This window comes from Phocoena phocoena, chromosome 1, assembly GCF_963924675.1.
Source record: "Phocoena phocoena chromosome 1, mPhoPho1.1, whole genome shotgun sequence".
Lineage (NCBI taxonomy): Eukaryota > Metazoa > Chordata > Mammalia > Artiodactyla > Phocoenidae > Phocoena > Phocoena phocoena.
In genome coordinates this window covers 19,218,709-19,236,682 of record NC_089219.1, presented here as the reverse complement: position 1 = coordinate 19,236,682, position 17,974 = coordinate 19,218,709, and the positions used below count along the sequence as shown (strand labels likewise).

At 44.6% G+C, this 17,974-nt stretch overlaps 1 protein-coding gene across 1 annotated transcript in view; it reads right to left on the bottom strand.

The window, feature by feature from the left end:
- The window catches only part of CLIC4 (chloride intracellular channel 4), an 81,473-nt gene extending 73,449 nt beyond the window's left edge, over window positions 1-8,024 (bottom strand). Inside the window, exon 1 of the mRNA XM_065875292.1 lies at window positions 7,523-8,024. Within this exon, the coding sequence (XP_065731364.1) occupies window positions 7,523-7,594 (72 nt within the window). The 5' untranslated portion in view covers window positions 7,595-8,024. The remainder of the gene's footprint in view (window positions 1-7,522) is intronic.
- Between the last annotated feature and the right edge of the window lie 9,950 nt (window positions 8,025-17,974).

The window sequence follows — 17,974 nt, the reverse complement described above, 5'->3', positions numbered from 1 at the left end:
GCTTCTCTTGTTGCAGAGCACAGGCTGTAGGCGCACGGGCTTCAGTAGTTGTGGCTCGCGGGCTCTAGAGCATAGGCTCAGTAGTTGTGGCGCACGGGCTTAGTTGCTCCGCGGCATGTGGGATCTTCCCGGACCAGGGCTCGAACCCGTGTCCCCTGCATTAGCAGGCGGATTCTTAACCACTGCACCACCAGGGAAGCCCTCTTCAAAATATTGATATTAAAATATAAAAGACTCGTAGGCCATCTTTGGCACAACTTTCAAATATAGTCTCATTTATCTACATAAGTTATTTTCATATATTTAGACTAGTACAGTCTCCTGGTTTTATATTTTAAATAAAGGAAAATAACAGAAACCAAACAAGGCTAACTGATACTCCTTATACCATTTCTTGGTACTGAGCACTGATGGATAAAAGTCAGGTCTCCAAAAAGACAAAAGGATTAAAACTTCCAAGAGAATTCGCAAACTGATGCCCTGAATTAAGTTTAGATTTCTGTTAAATCATACTTGGACAGTTTGTAATCACGACCTCCATGTTATTTTCCTTCAGAAACTCCCTTTCCATTTTCTACAGGAACCTATACAATGGGCAAACCTACCCTAACTTACTCCACTACTTGATCAAAATCTTAATTCATGCCTTAATCACACTTCCCATCCTGACTAACAAATTTCCCTTTTATAGACTCACTAATTCCCTATTCAGGAGACATTAGAACACTGAGGCTCCATAGTGCCAATGAAACAGGAAGTGGGAAAGTCTTGCTCACCATCCTTTTACCAGCTTCCAGGCATCTCTGTAAGCATCCTTCCAAACCAACTCAGATTTTTAGTGACAGCCAGGTCCTCCGCATTGCCTCTTTCCTATTATTATTCATACCATTAGGCTTTTTTTTAAATTGACGTATAGTTGATTTACAATGCCGTTTTAGTTTCAGGTGTACAGCACAGTAATTCAGTTTTATACACACACACACACATTCTTTTTCAGATTCTCTTCCTTTATAGGTTATTACGAAATATTGAGTATAGTGCCCTGTGCCACACAGCAGGTCCTTGTTGGTTATCTCCTTTATATATAGTTGTGTGTACATGTTAATCCCAACCTCCTAATTTATCCCTCCCACCCACCTACCCCTTACCGTTAGACTTTTCATGTGTTCAGTCACCTTGTCTCAGAATCCTCCCATCTCTTACCCATTTTGGGCCCCTTTCTCTCAGAATTTTACATTCAACCAAAATTATCACCTTGGTCTTTGCTCAGAGAGGCACTGTTAGGTCTTCAAGAACAGCTCAGACAAAACATAATAAGAATAGAGTTCCCATTAACCTCACATTTTTACATTCATTTCTATCTCCTGAATTTTCCCCTATGGAAACCTCAAATGAATGTCAAACCAATTCATCCAATGTAACACTGTCTTGATGCTGAGTTAGTTTTTGTTCAATTATTAAAACAAAGTTCTCAGCATCACTGCCTTTAGAAAATTTATTTCATCTGTCTGTGTTTTTAAAAAAAAGCCTGCGCTCAAAACAAAATATAAAGAACTCCCGGGCTTCCCTGGTGGTGCAGTGGCTAAGAATCCGCCTGCAAGTGCAGGGCACACGGGTTCGAGCCCTGGTCCGGGAAGATCCCACATGCCATGGAGCAACTATGCCCGTGCACCACAGCTACCGAGCCTTCGCTCTAGAGCCCGCAAGCCACAACTACTGAGCCCATGCACCACAACTACTGAAGTCCACGCCCCTAAAGCCTGTGCTCCGCAACAAGAGATGCCACCGCAATAAGAAGCCCACGCACCTCAACAAAGAGTAGCCCCTGCTCGCCGCAACTAGAGAAAGCCCGTGTGCAGCAATGAAGACCCAACGCAGTCAAAAATAAATAAATAAATAAAATTAATTTTTAAAAAAAGAACTCCCATTTTATACTATAAAAAGACAGCTGAGAGTTGTCCATCTGTACAATCTATTTGCACCTTCCCAAATGCTGCTGGGAAGTTGTTGAATAGACAGCAATCCAAAAAGTAGGGAAGTGTTGGGAGGACAAACAAGACTAAAAGTTAGGTTTTAAAAGTCTCATTCTCAACTTTTAAATAACTTCTCTCCCTGGCACTATGGGTTTGAATCATTGCTGGGTCCTTCTTCTTCGAAAGTACCATCTGTCTACTGTTTCCTGCATAACGAGTTTACGAATGACGTCAAAACTAATATTCCCATTCTTGGCTATTCCCAATTCACTTATTCCAGCCACTTTTTCAAGGTCAAGTTAAAGCTTACTTTCACCTTTCCCCATATGTCCTGGCCCAACTTAATGTGAACCACACATGGCTCGTTAAGTATGTACCATCCTGTATTGTTTTCTTTCCAATAAAATTTATAAACCTAAAGGTAGAAAATGTTTAATAATTTCTTATATCTCCCATAGTGCCTAACTCAGTATTAGGCACTTCCTTCATGACAACAAATGCTTTAAATCACAGATAATAAAATGGAAGTGACTTTAACAATCATGTAGCCCAAACCTTTCTTCTATACCTTGCCTGTATGAATTATGTTCGACACTCAGAATGCCACCATTTAGAACAATGGTTCCTAATCCCCCCAAAAAAAGACTAATATAGAATTTTAAATGTAATTTCAAGGATTTACAGAATCCCCTGAATTCTATTAATGAAGTCCACATTTAAGAATAATATACTATTGGAGGGGGCTTCCCTGGTGGCGCAGTGGTTGAGAGTCCTCCTGCCGATACAGGGGACACGGGTTCGTGCCCTGGTCTGGGAAGATCCCACATGCCGCGGAGCGGCCGGGCCCGTGAGCCATGGCCGCTGAGCCCGCGCATCCGGAGCCTGTGCTCCGCAACGGGAGAGGCCACAACAGTGAGAGGCCCGCGTACCGCAAAAAAAAAAAAAAAAAAAAAGAATAATATACTTTTGGGAGTTCCCTGGAAGCCCAGTTAGGACTCTGCATTTTCACTGCCAAGGGCCTGGGTTCAATCCCTGGTTGGAGAACTAAGATCCTGCAAAGCCACACTGTATGGCCAAAAAAAAAGCAAAAGAAAAAAAAGAATATACTATCTATCATCAACAACAAAAACAGGTGTCTACTGTGTGCCAAGCACTATTCCTAATACTTTACATAGCGTGATACATGGTTAGATCATATTTCCCAGCACTCCTTGCAGTTAGACGAAACCATGTGATTAAAGTTCTCCCCATTGGAGTATGAAAGGAAGTGACAGGTAGAAGTTCTGGTCTGCGGGTCTTGAGATGAGCCTCCTCCATACTCTTCACCTCCCACTGCTGCAACCAGGACTTCTCAGCAACCAGCTGTCAACTGTGAGGACGACAATGCTATGGGGGTTGGTGGAAGAAGAAGTTGGAAAGACTTTGGTCCCTAAATGACTCTAAGGAGAAAAGCCACTAACATCTAGAACATCCTCCCTGGGCTGCTAAGTGAGGAAGGAAATAGGCTTCCATTTTGTCTGAACCACTGTTTGAGGCAGATTACAGTATTTCTTACAGAAGCTTAGACTACCCTAATTAATAGACATAGATCACCAGTTAATCCCCTCGGCAACCCTATAAAATTGTGTTATTATTATCCTGATATTAGAGGTCGAGGTACTGAGAACTGAAGAAACTTCCCTGTCACACTACTAGAAGCCAGATTCAAGCCAAGCAGTCTGGCTCCAGGGTCCACACACATTAAAAATCCTGCCAAATATCTGAAAAGAAGCATTCTTATGTGTTAAGCCACTCTGCACCAGATTAACTTTTTACACCACCCCATTTCTAACAGTTTAGGGATGACTGCCAACAGTGAGTGTCCCAATGCAAAATGGCATGCCAACAACTTTAAATTCCAACCAATAAAACTAAACTCTGCAAAGGGACTCCTCCTAAACCAAAATCAGAAATACCATCACATCATACCAAAGATACTAGTGGGGGCTGGGCGGAAGGCAGCAGCGTCAGTAGGAGTTAGGCATATACAAGGAAAGGAAAAATCCAAAAATTCAGTCTCTTCTCAACTTCTCTCATTTTGTTGTTCAACACAATATTTACTTTTACCCAATACAGAAATCTTGGCTTCCGAATTCTGAACGTAACCAAGAAGAAATATTGGTGGAAAATATATGGCAGATACATGAAAAGCTCAGAAGTACCAAAAAAATGGAGGGGAAAAAAGATAGATAAAACCACACAGAGTTTTGGAGACTGGAGGCTAGGCAAAGTTAAACAAATGAAGGACCAAGGTTTGAGAGTCAGATTACCAGGTTCTAATAAGTAAGTAGCTCTCAATTCTGAAGCATGCCAGATGCATATATTGACACCAAAATGCTCAGAAAGAAGGAAACAATCTCATTTCAACTATTTGGTACCCTCTTTGGTACTGACTCAGAACAATATACAGACCTTACCCTCAAGGAACTTACTGCCTATCTAGCAGGGGAGATGAGCATACAAATAAGTATATACAAAATGACACACAACTAGCATTTATTTACTTGCTGTATACTAGACACTATTCTAAGCTTATTATCACCACATATATTAACTAATTTAATCCCATAAGGTTGGTCTATTAATATCCCACCTATGCAGATGAGGCAGAGAGGTTTATGTGTCCTGGGACACACAATTAGTAAGTGGACAAATTGGATTAGAAACCTGGCAGCAGATAAGAGACCTTATGACCTTGCTAAAGGGTTTGAACTTCACCCTATTAATCAGTGGTCCCCAAGTGGGACTGGTGTATCAAAATATATACATCTACTAGGCCCCGCAGGGTAGGGAAAGAGGGCATTCTAACTCTTGAGGATGACTGCCTTTGTAAGCCTCTTTTACTATTGGGAGGGTACCCTATCCTATAGGTGTTGCGGTAAACGAACAAAAATGGAGCACTGCTGTTATACAAGTGATGAGGATTCACTGGGCTCATGGACAGACATCTCCAAAGACAATACTCACAAGGAAAGAAATGTAGCTGTGAGTCCAGTCACACTAGTTGGGAAGGTCCTAGCCTATTTCTGTTCAATTTAATGCTACCTAAACAGGTGGCACTTCTAAACTCATTTCTTTTAAGTGTAGATAATAGTTTTCTGTTACAAACTCAGATATCTCTTGGCAGAATAATTAACACTGCTTAACACACCACACTGGACAACCACAGCCTCTGCCCTTTCACTGCTTTCAAAATAATTGTATTTACAAGGGGATTTTCCCCCACTTGCATTTCCCACACATAGATTTTAGAAACTATAAGAACAGTCTTTACTACAATTTACCTGGCCCCTTTTTCCCCTTTGAAACAGCTATCCTGATTAACATCAGTATAAAGTTTTACCTATGCCGAACCACAGGACAGCAGAAAACATTTCATCTCTTACTCCACGAAGGAGGAAAACAAGTCTCAGAGAGGGAAAACAACTTGCCCAGGTTAAACCAGCCAGTGAGTGCAAAACTGTGACTTGAACCTGGTTCTCTGCCAACAAGCCCAGTGACAAAGGCTTACAACTAGTGATAAGCAGGATGCTTTCAGGGGCTCACGAACACTTTTTCTTTTAATAGTTATGCACACACACACACACACACACAAATAATAGTTAGGTACATAAGAAATATAGTCACCACACCGAATCCACATTTTCACAGGTATTGCTTAGGGCAATGTGTTTATGTTTTTAAAAAAATGGGCTGAATTTAGTAAATAATAATACCAATTCAACACATATATGGAAAACTAAGAAGGGGTATGCAAGTGACTAAAGTTTGGGAAACACCTCTCTCCTTCTAACAAAAGTTAAATTAATAGTAAGGAGGGCATTAAGCATTGATCTCCTCGTCACTAATTCATATACTTTATTTCTTTTTCTTGTCTTATTGTATTGGCTAGACCTCCAGTACAATGCTGAAAAGAAGCCATTACTGATAGTACCCTTATCTGACACTAAATGATACTTCTAAAGTAACATGTTTAAGTAACATGTTTTTTAGGTGTTTAGTAGATACACTGTTTTTGAATTTATGGAAATTCATTCCTATTCCTGGCTCAGTTATATTTTTTAAACATTTATCTCTGACCCACTCTTCTCCCTTCACCATGCTGTCTCCCACTCCTCTTCCTTTTTCTTATTTCAGGTTTCTTCCTACATTCCCTGCATCTCAAAGTACTATATCTGCCATTCGAAGCAACTGAGACTCTTTGAAGATATTCTGGGGGTTCTATACCTGTCTGTTGTTTCAGTTCCCTGAATCAAAATGTTTCTAAAACTGATAACTGAAAGAAAATCCTAAAACAAACAGTTTCCATCATTTGCAGATCATTTCTTCTTTCCATGTCTTAAACACACCCTTCAGTGTCTCCCGTTCTTTAAAATAAAAACTCAGGAAAAAAAGAATAAAATTGTTCTGGATTTCTGTTAAACTCTCCAATTCAGAGCCTGGTTCTGAAAGAGCCTGCTTAAGTAAGTGACTAAGAAAGAAAATCTCGAGGATTTTAAAGAAGTTTTTTGAGGGAGGCAGTTGAATCCAGATGTTCATAACTTCTTTCATCTTTGCTAAAACGAAAAATATTAAAGAAAAAAGGAAAGGGCTAGAGGTAGTACTTGTCTACAAATATGGTACTTTCAGGATATATAAACTGAAAAGACCAGAAGGGAAAAATCAACCCTTTAAAGCCCAAGCAAGTGAGGAGTTCTTTCCCTCATCAGTTTTTCTTTCAAAACAAAAGGGCACACACAATCTTTCCCGAGGCAGCAACACCGAGGGGAGCAGCCAAAATGTTGCATCATACAAAACACTCGCGCTTGAGAAACAAGAAAATCAGATGGTGGTAAAATAACTAAGACAGAAAAACCCAAGTTGGGAATCTCGGCCTTTTCCTGAGGTCCAGGAATGTCTGCTCTTTTTAAAAAATTGTTTCAGATGGAATCGAAAATTAAAGTTACAGTTTCCTACCAGCCGGGAGCGAAACGCCCAGAAAGCGTTCAAAGAAGTTCAGCTCATCAGCTCACGACGGGCTCGAGGCTTCGCCTCCCGGGCTGGGGGTGAACTTGGGAGAGCCGAGGGCTGGGGTGGGGTGAGGTGAGGTCGGGCGTCCGGGCGGTGGCAGGGGAGAGGGGGTGACAGGACACACCCGTGCACGGGTCCCAGGGGCTGGCGGCTTCCGGGGCACCCGGCAGGAGGGGGGCAGCTCGTCCCACCCGGACGCGGGACGACGGTGCGGCGTCCGCCGAGGCCAGCGCGGCGGGAGGCGGTGCCCCTCCCCAGTCCAGCAGTGCTGTCTTTCTGGGGTCCCGGTCCCAACCCGGCTCCCTCGACGGTCCTCGGCGGCGGGAAGGCGCGGGCGGCCGAAGACAATGGCCCGGGGGCGCGGGAGCAGCGCTCCCCCTCGGCCCGGGCGCGGGGCGCCGCGCGGGGGCGCTGCGGCTAAGGAGCGCCCAGGGACGCCGCCCCCCGCGGCCGGGCGAGCGCCGGGGGCTCGGAGGGGTGGGACGGCGGCGAGCGCTCACCTTGACGAAGAGCTCGATGATGGGTTCTTTGTCCTCCTCCTTCAACCCGTTCAGCGGCATCGACAACGCCATGGCCGGTTCGGCAGGACTCCGCGGTCGGCGGCGGCTGCTTCTGCTCCGGGGCTGGTCTAGCTACGGACTCCTGTCGCGCTGCGCCTCCCTGGGCAGTCCCGGCGTCTAACTCGCCTCAGCCTCGGCGCCTCAGGGTCGGCTCCTCAGCACCGCCCCACGCCCAGCGCGCGACTCTTGAGTGAGCCACAGCCCCAGCCTTTTCAAGTCGCTGGGCGGAGTAGCGGGGGCGGGGCCCCGTTGGGGGCGGGGCCAAAGCTCGGCGTCTCGGGACTCCGTGAGGAAAGAGGACAGCCCGGGCTTGGGGGCGTGGCCTCGGGTGAGGGAGGTGGACGGACCGCTCTGGCTCCTCGAGGCAGCTAAAGCGGCTTGACCTAGGCTCGGGGGAGTGGCCTTGGTGAGGACCGAACGAAGCCAAGGCTTGGGCGGGCGGTGGGCGGGACTCTGAGCCTCGCCTCCAGAGGAGACGGAAGGGAAAGTCCCCCCGGGACCAGCGCCTGACACCGCCTCCCGCCGAAGCGCGGGCGCGTCCTCGCAGCTGCTGCTGGCGCTGTGCCAGGTGACCTCAGCTTTCCGTCGCTTGGAGAGGCAAGAAGGCGTCTCCCGTCCTCTCCCCCGCTGCAGCCCCCAGGACTCATCGCCCTTTCCCGCACTAGTCGCCTCCCCAACGCCCTGTGTTAGGCGGAGCTCCCTTTTCCCTTTTGGGAAAGTTTTCATCCCCTTAGAAACACCGTTTTTTCCCTCCTCTGACTTCTTCATTTTCCCGTTTGACTCTCCCGTCACTTCTGCCTTGGGAGCCAGCGTATTCACAAATATTTATGAGGCCCTACAGTGTTCCAAGCCCCCGGTGATAAACAGCACGGACGCGATCCCTCTCCTCTGAGAGCCTACAGTCTTGAACGGCAACCCCAGTGCCTGAAGGCTACAACGAACTCCCAAACCGTTGTCGATACGGTTCCCCTTTCCTGGCGTGATTTCTTTCCCCATTCACCTGGCAAACCTTAGTGTGGTTTGCCAGACCTGCTTCACCCAATTCTCTGATTCTCCTCCGGTGGGGAAAGAAGAAATTCACATTTTAACAAGCACCTGGACTTTTTTTTTTTTTTCACTGTTACTTGGTACTGTTGCTCTAAATCTACCTACACTTTCAATCTTAGTCAATGAATACATTTGGCTGATTAACAACAGAGTCTACTGTTTGCTAAAGATAGCACCGGGACGTTTTTGATGTAGGTGGTCCTCAAACTGGAAAAACTGTACTGGGGTTTGAAGCCGCTGAGGACAGGGGCTGTGATACTTTGAGCCAGGAACCGGGTCTGGGTTTGCTACTGTTGAATGCCTGGGGCAAATGTCACCCCCTCTGGAAACAGTTACTTGTCCCCTCTTCTGACTTTCCGTAATACATGACTCAGCTTCTCCTCACCTTCCAGTTCAAGTTGAAGGCTGAGTCCTGAGAGGGCCAGCCCTAGGTTTGTCTTTCCACATCCTCAGTGCATAGCACATGTCAGAATGTTTGAACAAACTGAAGGTATGCGTGAAAATACAGTGAAACCTGCAGTTTCTCCCTCTCCCAGTCTGTAGCAAGTTGCTCAAATATTCTTGCAGGGACTCTGTTAAAGAAGCATCCTACCGCAGAGCACATGATCTGGAGTCAGACTAAGTCCTGAAACTGCAAGATCCTGAAATCCCTAAGCCTCAGTTTCATTCTCTAGATGGGGGGTGGGACTGTTACTGGTCCATGCCTTACCACACGTCCTGCTCAGTCAGTGATAGCTGTTATCACTGCACTGGGCCTTGTACTGTCCCTGTCCACCCCTGTAGGCTAGGATGACATCATATTCAAGTGCCTCCAAGACCAGCTTGTTTGTTGGAAAGAAGTAAATGCCAGGAGGCTGTCAGGGAAGCCCTAAAGTGAATACCTTAATAAAGCAAGTCACACAGATTTTTTGGTTTCCCTGTGCATATAAAAGTTATGTTTGCTCTATACTGTAGTGTATTAAGTATGCAATAGCATAATGCCTGAAAAAATAATGTACATACCTTAATTTAAAAATAATGCTTTTGGGGCTTCCCTGGTGGCACAGTGTTTAAGAATCTGCCTGCCAATGCAAGGGACACAGGGACACAGGTTCGATCCCTTGGCTGGGAAGATCCCACATGCCACAGAGCAACTGAGTCCGTGCGCCACAACTACTGAGCCTGTGCTCTAGAGCCCGCGAGTCACAACTACTGAGCCCACGTGCCACAACTACTGAAGCCCGCACGCCTAGAGCCCGTGCTCTGCAACAAGAAAAGCCACCGCAATGATAAGCCCATGCACCGCAACAAAGAATAGCCCCCACTCGCCTCAACTAGAGAAAGCCCGCACGCAGCAATGAAGACCCAACGCAACATAAAATAAATTTATGTTTTAAAAAAGCTCTTTAAATAAATAAATAATGCTGTTAAGGAATTCCCAGCGGTCCAGTGGTTAGGACTCTGTGCTTTCACTGCCGAGGGTGCAGATTTGATCCTTGGTTGGGGAACTAAGATCCTGCAAGCCGCGCGGCACAGCCAAAAAAATGTTAAAATATTTGCAAATGACACAACGAACAAGGGATTAGTCTCCAAAATCTACAAACAGTTCATGAGACTTAATATCATCAAAACAAACAACCCAATCAAAAAATGGGCAGAAGGGGCTTCCCTGGTGGCGCAGTGGTTGAGAGTCCGCCTGCCGGTGCAGGGGACACGGGTTCGTGCCCCAGTCCGGGAAGATCCCACATGCCGCGGAGCGGCTGGGCCCGTGAGCCATGGCCACTGAGCCTGCGCTTCCAGAGCCTGTGCTCCGCAACGGGAGAGGCCACAACAGCGAGAGGCCCGCGTACCGCAAAAAAAAAAAAAAAAAAAAAAAAATGGGCAGAAGACCTAAATAGACATTTCTCCAAAGAAGACATACAGATGGCCAAGAGGCACATGAAAAGGTGTCCAACATCACTAATTATTAGAGAAATGCAAATCAAAACTACAATGAGATATCATCTCACACCAGTCAAAATGGCTATCATCGAAAAATCCACAAACAATAAATGCAGGAGAGGGTGTGGAGAGAAGGAAACCCTCCTACACTGTTGGTGGGAATGTAAATTGGTGCAGCCACTATGGAGAACAGTATGAGTTCCTCAAAAAACTAAAAATAGAGCTACCATATGACCCTGCAATCCCACTCCTGGGCATATATCCAGAGAAAAGCATGGTCCAAAAGGATACATGCACCCCAGTGTTCAATGCAGCACTGTTTACAATAGCCAAGACATGAAAGCAACCTAAATGTCCATCAACAGAGAAGTGGATAAAGAAGATGTGGTACATATATACAACGGAACATTACTCAGTCATTAAAAAGAATGAAATAATGCCATTTGCAGCAACATGGATGGACCTAGAGATTGTCATACTGAGTGAAGTAAGTCAGACAGAGAAAGAGAAATATTGTATGACACCCCTTATATGTGGAATCTAAAAGGAAATGATACAAATGAACTTATTTACAAAACAGAAACAGGGTCACAGACTTAGAGGACAAACTTATAGTTATGGTTATGGTTATGGGGGTGGGGGGGAAGAGTGGGGGAAAGGGATAGGGAGTTTGGGATGTACACACTGCTATATTTAAAATGGATAACCAACAAGGACCTACTGGTTCCCTACAGGGAACTCTGCTCAATATTATCTGGCAGCCGGGGTGGGAGGGGAGTTTGGGGGAGAATGGATACATGTATATGTATGGCTGAGTCACCTTGCTGTGCACCTGAAACTATCACAACATTGTTAATCGCCTATACTCCAATATAAAATAAAAAGTTAAAACAAATTTTTAATTAAAAATTAAATTTTTTAATTTTTAAAATAAATTAAAAATTAATTACTTAAAAATAAAAATAATGCTGTTGGTACACTAGACCTGGGTCTCAAATACTTTTTCTTTGCTAGCTAAGTGACAATGGGAAAAATAGCAAATTAGTCTCTAAGCCTCAGTTTCTTTATTTATGAGATAGGGATGATAATAATACTAATTTCACAGGGTAATTGTAAGGATTAAGTGAGATAATACATGTAAAGGATCTAGCAGAGTACTTGGCACATTATAGGTGTGAGATACATTTTAAAAATACATAAATTAAATAAATTAAAATAATGGTGTTGGGAAATGGTGCCAATAGACTTGCTCTATGCAGGGTTGCCAAAACCCTTCAGTTTGTAACAAATGCAATATCTGCAAAGCACAATAAAGTATGATAAGATCATGTACGCCTATAGTCATTATTTATGCTCTCCTATGCCTAACTCAGTGCCTGGGGCATAATAAAATAATAATAATCTGGATAAGATTGAGTGAAAGAATAAACAAAATTTAAATATTGCCTTTTAACTTCCCATGTCCTAAGTTTCACATCATTGTTTCTCTCACTGCACCTATAATAGGTGCTTAATTAATCTCTAGTGATGTCAGTCAACCCAGCTATGGAAAATTCCAATGCAGCTTTGAACTTCAAATGTGTCCCAATGATATGAATTAGGTCCTATAAAATCCTGCTAATTGTGACTTAGCCATCATTTTGGCTAAAGTTTAACCTGAATGCTGTGTCCACAGAAGCACCAACTTTCCAGCCTCCCTGTAGATATGGACTCCCCTGGAGGAAGCAAAGTCACTCAACAAACATAGGAGCTGGAGACACATTTCAGTTCAGCTTTTCTAGGTTCTAGAAATGGAGTTCCAGTGTGTGGGTCCAAGGACTGAGGTGTTCTTCCCGGCCACAGGCTCTACTACACAGACCTTTATTGAAAGGAGGACCATTCAGGTACCATTTGTAACAGGGATACAGCAGAGAGGCTGAGGCTCAGAGACTCAAGCAGTGTGCCTAGGGTCACACAGCTGGAAAAGCAGCAGAGCCAATAATCAAACCCAGATCTCTTTGTCCTTGTGTCCAGGTCCTGCCCAGCCATCTGCTCATAATACCGGCCTCCAAGAGTTCTTAGGAGCATTCAGAAAGATGGTACGTAAAGTTTTTGGCACAGGGTAGGCATTCAAAATATGTCACCTTCTGCTGCTTCTGCACAAACCCCTCTCTAACCCCTTCTCTCTTTTGTTTCGCCATCCTAAGATCGAAAATTTTACATAACAGGCCTCAGTTCAAATTCCAACCCTGCCACTCACCAGCTAAGGCAAATCATTTCACCTTGCCAAACCTCAGTTTCTTCTGTCAAGTGTGGGAATAATGTCTATAACAGAGGCTTATGTTGAGTCAGGGAGAGAAGGGAAAGTTTACACAGATGTGAGAGGTCACCATTCACATCAAAAAGAGTTTATTAACAAAGCATCCATGGGTGCAGGATCTACTGGGCTGACTGTCTTCAACGTCAGTTCCAAAGAAAAACAACTGGAAATCTATTACCAGCAATAAACAACCTCATGAATGTGATAAGGTATCAAGTTAATATTTTTTTAGAAAGCAGTGCCTTCCTATATTCAAAGCCCCACTAGTTAGAAATTTGGAAGAAAATGTCCCAATTATTAAAGCAACCAAAAACATAAAACTATCTGGGAAATAGGAAATCATCTCAATAATATGTGAAGTTCTATTCGAAAAAATGTTAATGCTTTTGAGAAACATATATATGTGAGACGATATATATATTCACCAAAAAAACCTTGAAAATGCTTGGATAAATGGAGAAGCATAATCTATTCTTGGATAGGAAGACTCAAAATCATTGTGACAGTAGGTCTTTCTATCGATATATTAGTCAAAAATTTAATGTGATACTCATATACCATCTTTGCATGCCTGTATATCACATTCTCATACCATACTCATCTTTTCATAACTATATATCACATGTGCGTTTCTCTCTGGAAGGATACGCAAGGAATTGGGCAAAAGTGTTTATCCCCAGAAAGGAAAACTAGGTCACTGAGGACAGAGGTGTAGGTTTGTTTAGTATATACTGTTTTTTACATAAATTTAAAATTTTGTCGTTTGGGTATGTATTACCTCTCCCAAAAATTAGCTTAAAAAAGGAAAAAAAGGGCTTCCCTGGTGGCGCAGTGGTTGCGAGTCCGCCTGCCGATGCAGGGGACACAGGTTTGTGCCCCGGTCCGGGAGATCCCACATACCGCAGAGCAGCTGGGCCCATGAGCCATGGCCACTGAGCCTGCGCCACAACAGTGAGAGGCCCGCATACCACAAAAAAAAAAAAAAAAAAAAGGAAAAAAAACAACAGTTGAAAGACCATTCTGAGTGAGTGCAAATAAGCCTAAGTTTGTGGACAGTCACCATTCCAGCTCTGCAGTAGGGAGGTATGTGACTCGGGGCAGGGCTCACCCTCCGTACCTTCTTGGTTTCCTGCCCTGTCACACAGCTGGGTGGGAGCAGAACTGAGAACCCACGTCCCCTTTCTTTGCATCTGATGCCTTTCTACTGCATCCAGCTGTTTTTCTGTGAGCACTGGTTTTGAGGATGGTGACAAGCTTTTGTGCCTGGCACACACACATACAATATTAGAACCATGTGGGTGCAATGCAGAGCTATTCCCCTGGGAGCAGAAACCCTACCCTGAGCCCCTTTCTGCCCTGCTCGCCTGGAGACTGTCTTGTCTTGGGAAAGTTACAGGTTTCATTTTGTCACTTGGAAGCTGCTGCAGCCAGGAAGGGAACCCGAGTTGACTTGGAGCCAGGGCCTTAATTGGATTGGATCCCCATGAAGGCCATTAGCCTCTCACTCCAGCTTGGCAGGGAGGAAATACTGCCTCCCCAACCCCAGTCCCCACTCACATACACACCAGCCAAGATCTTCAGTGGCCTACCACCCAAATAAGGTACTGTATTAAGTTTCCAATTATTTTTATTCTCCCTTCCATTTGAACAGCTCTTTACTGTTTCCAGACACGAGCATATACTGTAAGTATTGTAGTAGTCACATTTGATCTCTTTATTTACTCATGGCACAAATTTTTATTGAGGGCCTCCTATATGCCAGGCATTGTTCCAGGCCCAGGACAGACAACATCTTGGCTTTCACAAACATTACATTCTATTTAGGAAGACAGATAACAAACCAATACCCAGGCCGATATGCCTCTGTCAGGAGGTAATAAGAGTTGTGAAGAATAAATCAGAGGAAGAGGATGGAGAGAGGTGCTGTGCATCAGGGGTAGGAACAGCTTCTCTGATAAGATGACATTTAAGTAAATAGCTGAAGGAAGGGAAGGCAATATCTAGGCAAACAGCGCTTTAGGCAGAGAGAACAGCAAGTGCAAAGGCACTGAGGCAAGAACTTCCTTGGTGTGTTGGAGGAACACTAAATAGGCAGATGAGAAATAAAAGGTCTGACTTGTTTGCTGAGACCTCCTACCAATTCAGTGGCTCTTGTCCATTTCTTTGTCTAGTGAACACTGAAGAGTAACAGAGGGTTTAGAAAAACTTCTTTAGGGAATTCCCTGGCAGTCCAGTGGTTAGGACTCTGTGCTTTCACTGCCGGGGCCTGGGTTCAATCCCTGGTCGGGGAACTAAGATCTCATAAGCCACAGGGCGCAGCCAAAAAAAAGAAAAACTTCTTTAGCTGGATAAAAAAATTATTCCATGATGATAAATAACCCATCCCCAAAAGAAAAAGTTGATATTTTTGGAGGCTATCCATGGCTATATTACCCATAAGGGCAAAAAAAATTTATATATTAATAATTATGTTTCTATTGTTATATATATAACATAGATATGTATATATATTATATATAGATATGTATATAATATAGATGTTATATACATACATATATAGATATGCATATATAAATATATGTATGCATATCTATATCTATATATATATAAAACCACTAATTATTAAAAGAGAGAACTAATGTTTGTAGGTGGAACACTGTGCTTATAACACTCTACACTGAGCCTCCATATAGGAGGAAGCTATGGCTCAGGGAATACACGAAACTTGTTTAAGATCACACAGCCAGGGTTTAAATTCAGGTGCACTTGTATGCTTGTCACCCCCTCTAGACCCTAAGCTTGTGAGGACAGATCCATATCTATCTGCTTTACCCTTGTATGACCAGCACATACACAGGGCCTGGCCCAAAGCTGATGCTCAAAAAATGTTGACTAAACAGTTGAAAATCTCTATCTTCAAAGCCTGTTCAGATTCTAATACACCACTTTGCTTCCCTGTCAAAATACGATCCAACAAATCATTGGAATATTCAGCAACTGTTAAAAATTACTAAAATAAAACATAGTTTAAAAAAAACTATAGGGCTTCCCTGGTGGCGCAGTGGTTGAGAGTTCACCTGTCGATGCAGGGGACACGGGTTCGTGCCCCGGTCTGGGAGGATCTCACATGCCGCGGAGCGGCTGGGCCAGTAAGCCATGGCCGCTGAGTCTGCGCGTCCGGAGCCTGTGCTCTGCAACGGGAGAGGCCACAACAGTGAGAGGTCCCCGTACCGCAAAAACAAAAACAAAAACAAAACAAAAAAAACTATAGTTCACCTATATAATGGAATAATACACAGTCACTTAAAATGATGTTTAAGGTTGCTGAGAATGGAGCTGCTGGTGGTGGTAGGAACTAGTGGAGCTGGCCACCAGGATGATGGCATTCTGTGCCTGGTGGCCTCAGTTCAGTGCCACTCACTGCTCCCTCAGCCCACATCCCCACTCCTACCTCCACCCCAGCTCCAACCTCCTAGCCAAGCCTAACATAGCCTGGAGGCTCAGAAATAATAATAATGACCACCATCATCATCACTATTATTATTATTAGAGTTTACACTGTTATTAGAGATGCACTGAGCACTTAATATGTGCCTGCATATACAATCTCATTTAATACCTACAACCCAAGTCCAGTATTATTATTGAACCCCATTTTCCAGGGGAGGAAACTGAGGCTTAGAGAAATTCAATCACTCGCCCAAGTCAAATAGCTGGTAAGTAAGAGGCAGAGCTGGGATTTGAATCCAAGTCTATTCTGCCTCCAGACAGTGCACTTTATTACACTGCCGCCTCCCATCGCCCACAGACACCCTGTGGGCAGTGCCCTGCGTTCAGCAGTCTTCCCCCAGGTGCCTGCTCTGCCCTTTGCCCCTTGACCTAAGACCACGGACACGACCTTCAACATAGAGAAATAGCTCTCACCGCTAGATATGGTGGCCTTGACTCAGATGAGGTGCCCATTTCCTACTGCCTAAAGGTGCAGGGACAGCCAGCTGTCGCCCCAGGAGAATGTCAGGGGTGGGTCTCCACCACCCAGCTGCTTCCCTGCAACATCAGACCAAAAATTAACAATCCTTTCCAGCCATAAAATTTGATTTGAATAAGGACATTTCTTCTCCATCCTTGGGTAGCCACAGCTCATTTATTAGGGTGGTACTTTGAAGCCTGAACAGTCAGTTCTTTAGATCACAGTTAGGTAGCAGAGGGGGCCGTTAAACTATTTGAAATTCAAGCAGGCAAGTGTATTTTTTCAAAGCTGAGAAGTGTCCTTCACGCTTCAAAAGAATAAACACATCCCCAGCTCTGGAGCTGTGCTGAATCTCCAGCAGCCAGAGGAGACCCGCAAGCAGGGGAACAGGAAATGCAGCGGGTCTGTGTTTTCCCAGCTGCATCCCATGCCCCGTGGTGCAGTTCCCTCACTTGTTGGTGATCCTTGGAGGTGCAGGCTTGGTTGGTTGATTTGTTTGTTTCCCATATAAAACAGCTGCTAATCTCTTCAAATAGTGCTGCGCTTCCTATCGCAGTGTCCGTATTTGGACCAGGACCACCAGTGTTTGTGTACACACAGGGGACAGTCCCTAACAGAAGGACAACAGCCTCTCCTGAGTGATCATAGACATGGCCAGGGTCCTGAAGGTTGAGCCCAACACTTACTTCCTTTCCCATCAGGTTCGCCTCTTCGTTTTCAAGTGAGGCTCTAAAGGGAGTCCTTTCTTCCCCGGAACATGCCCGTACCCTTCAGCTGCGGGATCTACCCTGTCAAGGCAGAGACCAGAGTCCCTGGATTCAACCAACAGGGCTCCCAAGTGGGGTAAACATGTCCAAGCCCCACATAATACTGATATAGTATGCTAGGAGAGGCCACATCCCAGTTCCACAGTGAGGAAGATGACTGGGACAAGAAGGTGAAAGGCGACTAGGCACCTCTTCCTGCTGAGCAGAAATAAACACTACAAGAAACAGCAGGAACAGGATATTTACATGACCTTAAAGTATCCCCTTGCTTTTTCCTGGCAAGGGGGGAAATTGTAAATTATAAGGTGGAGAAACCAGACCACCTCTTAATGGGGTGATCAAAATGAGTACCTTCTCCAGGCAGACAGACATTGGGGGCTTCGGGAAGT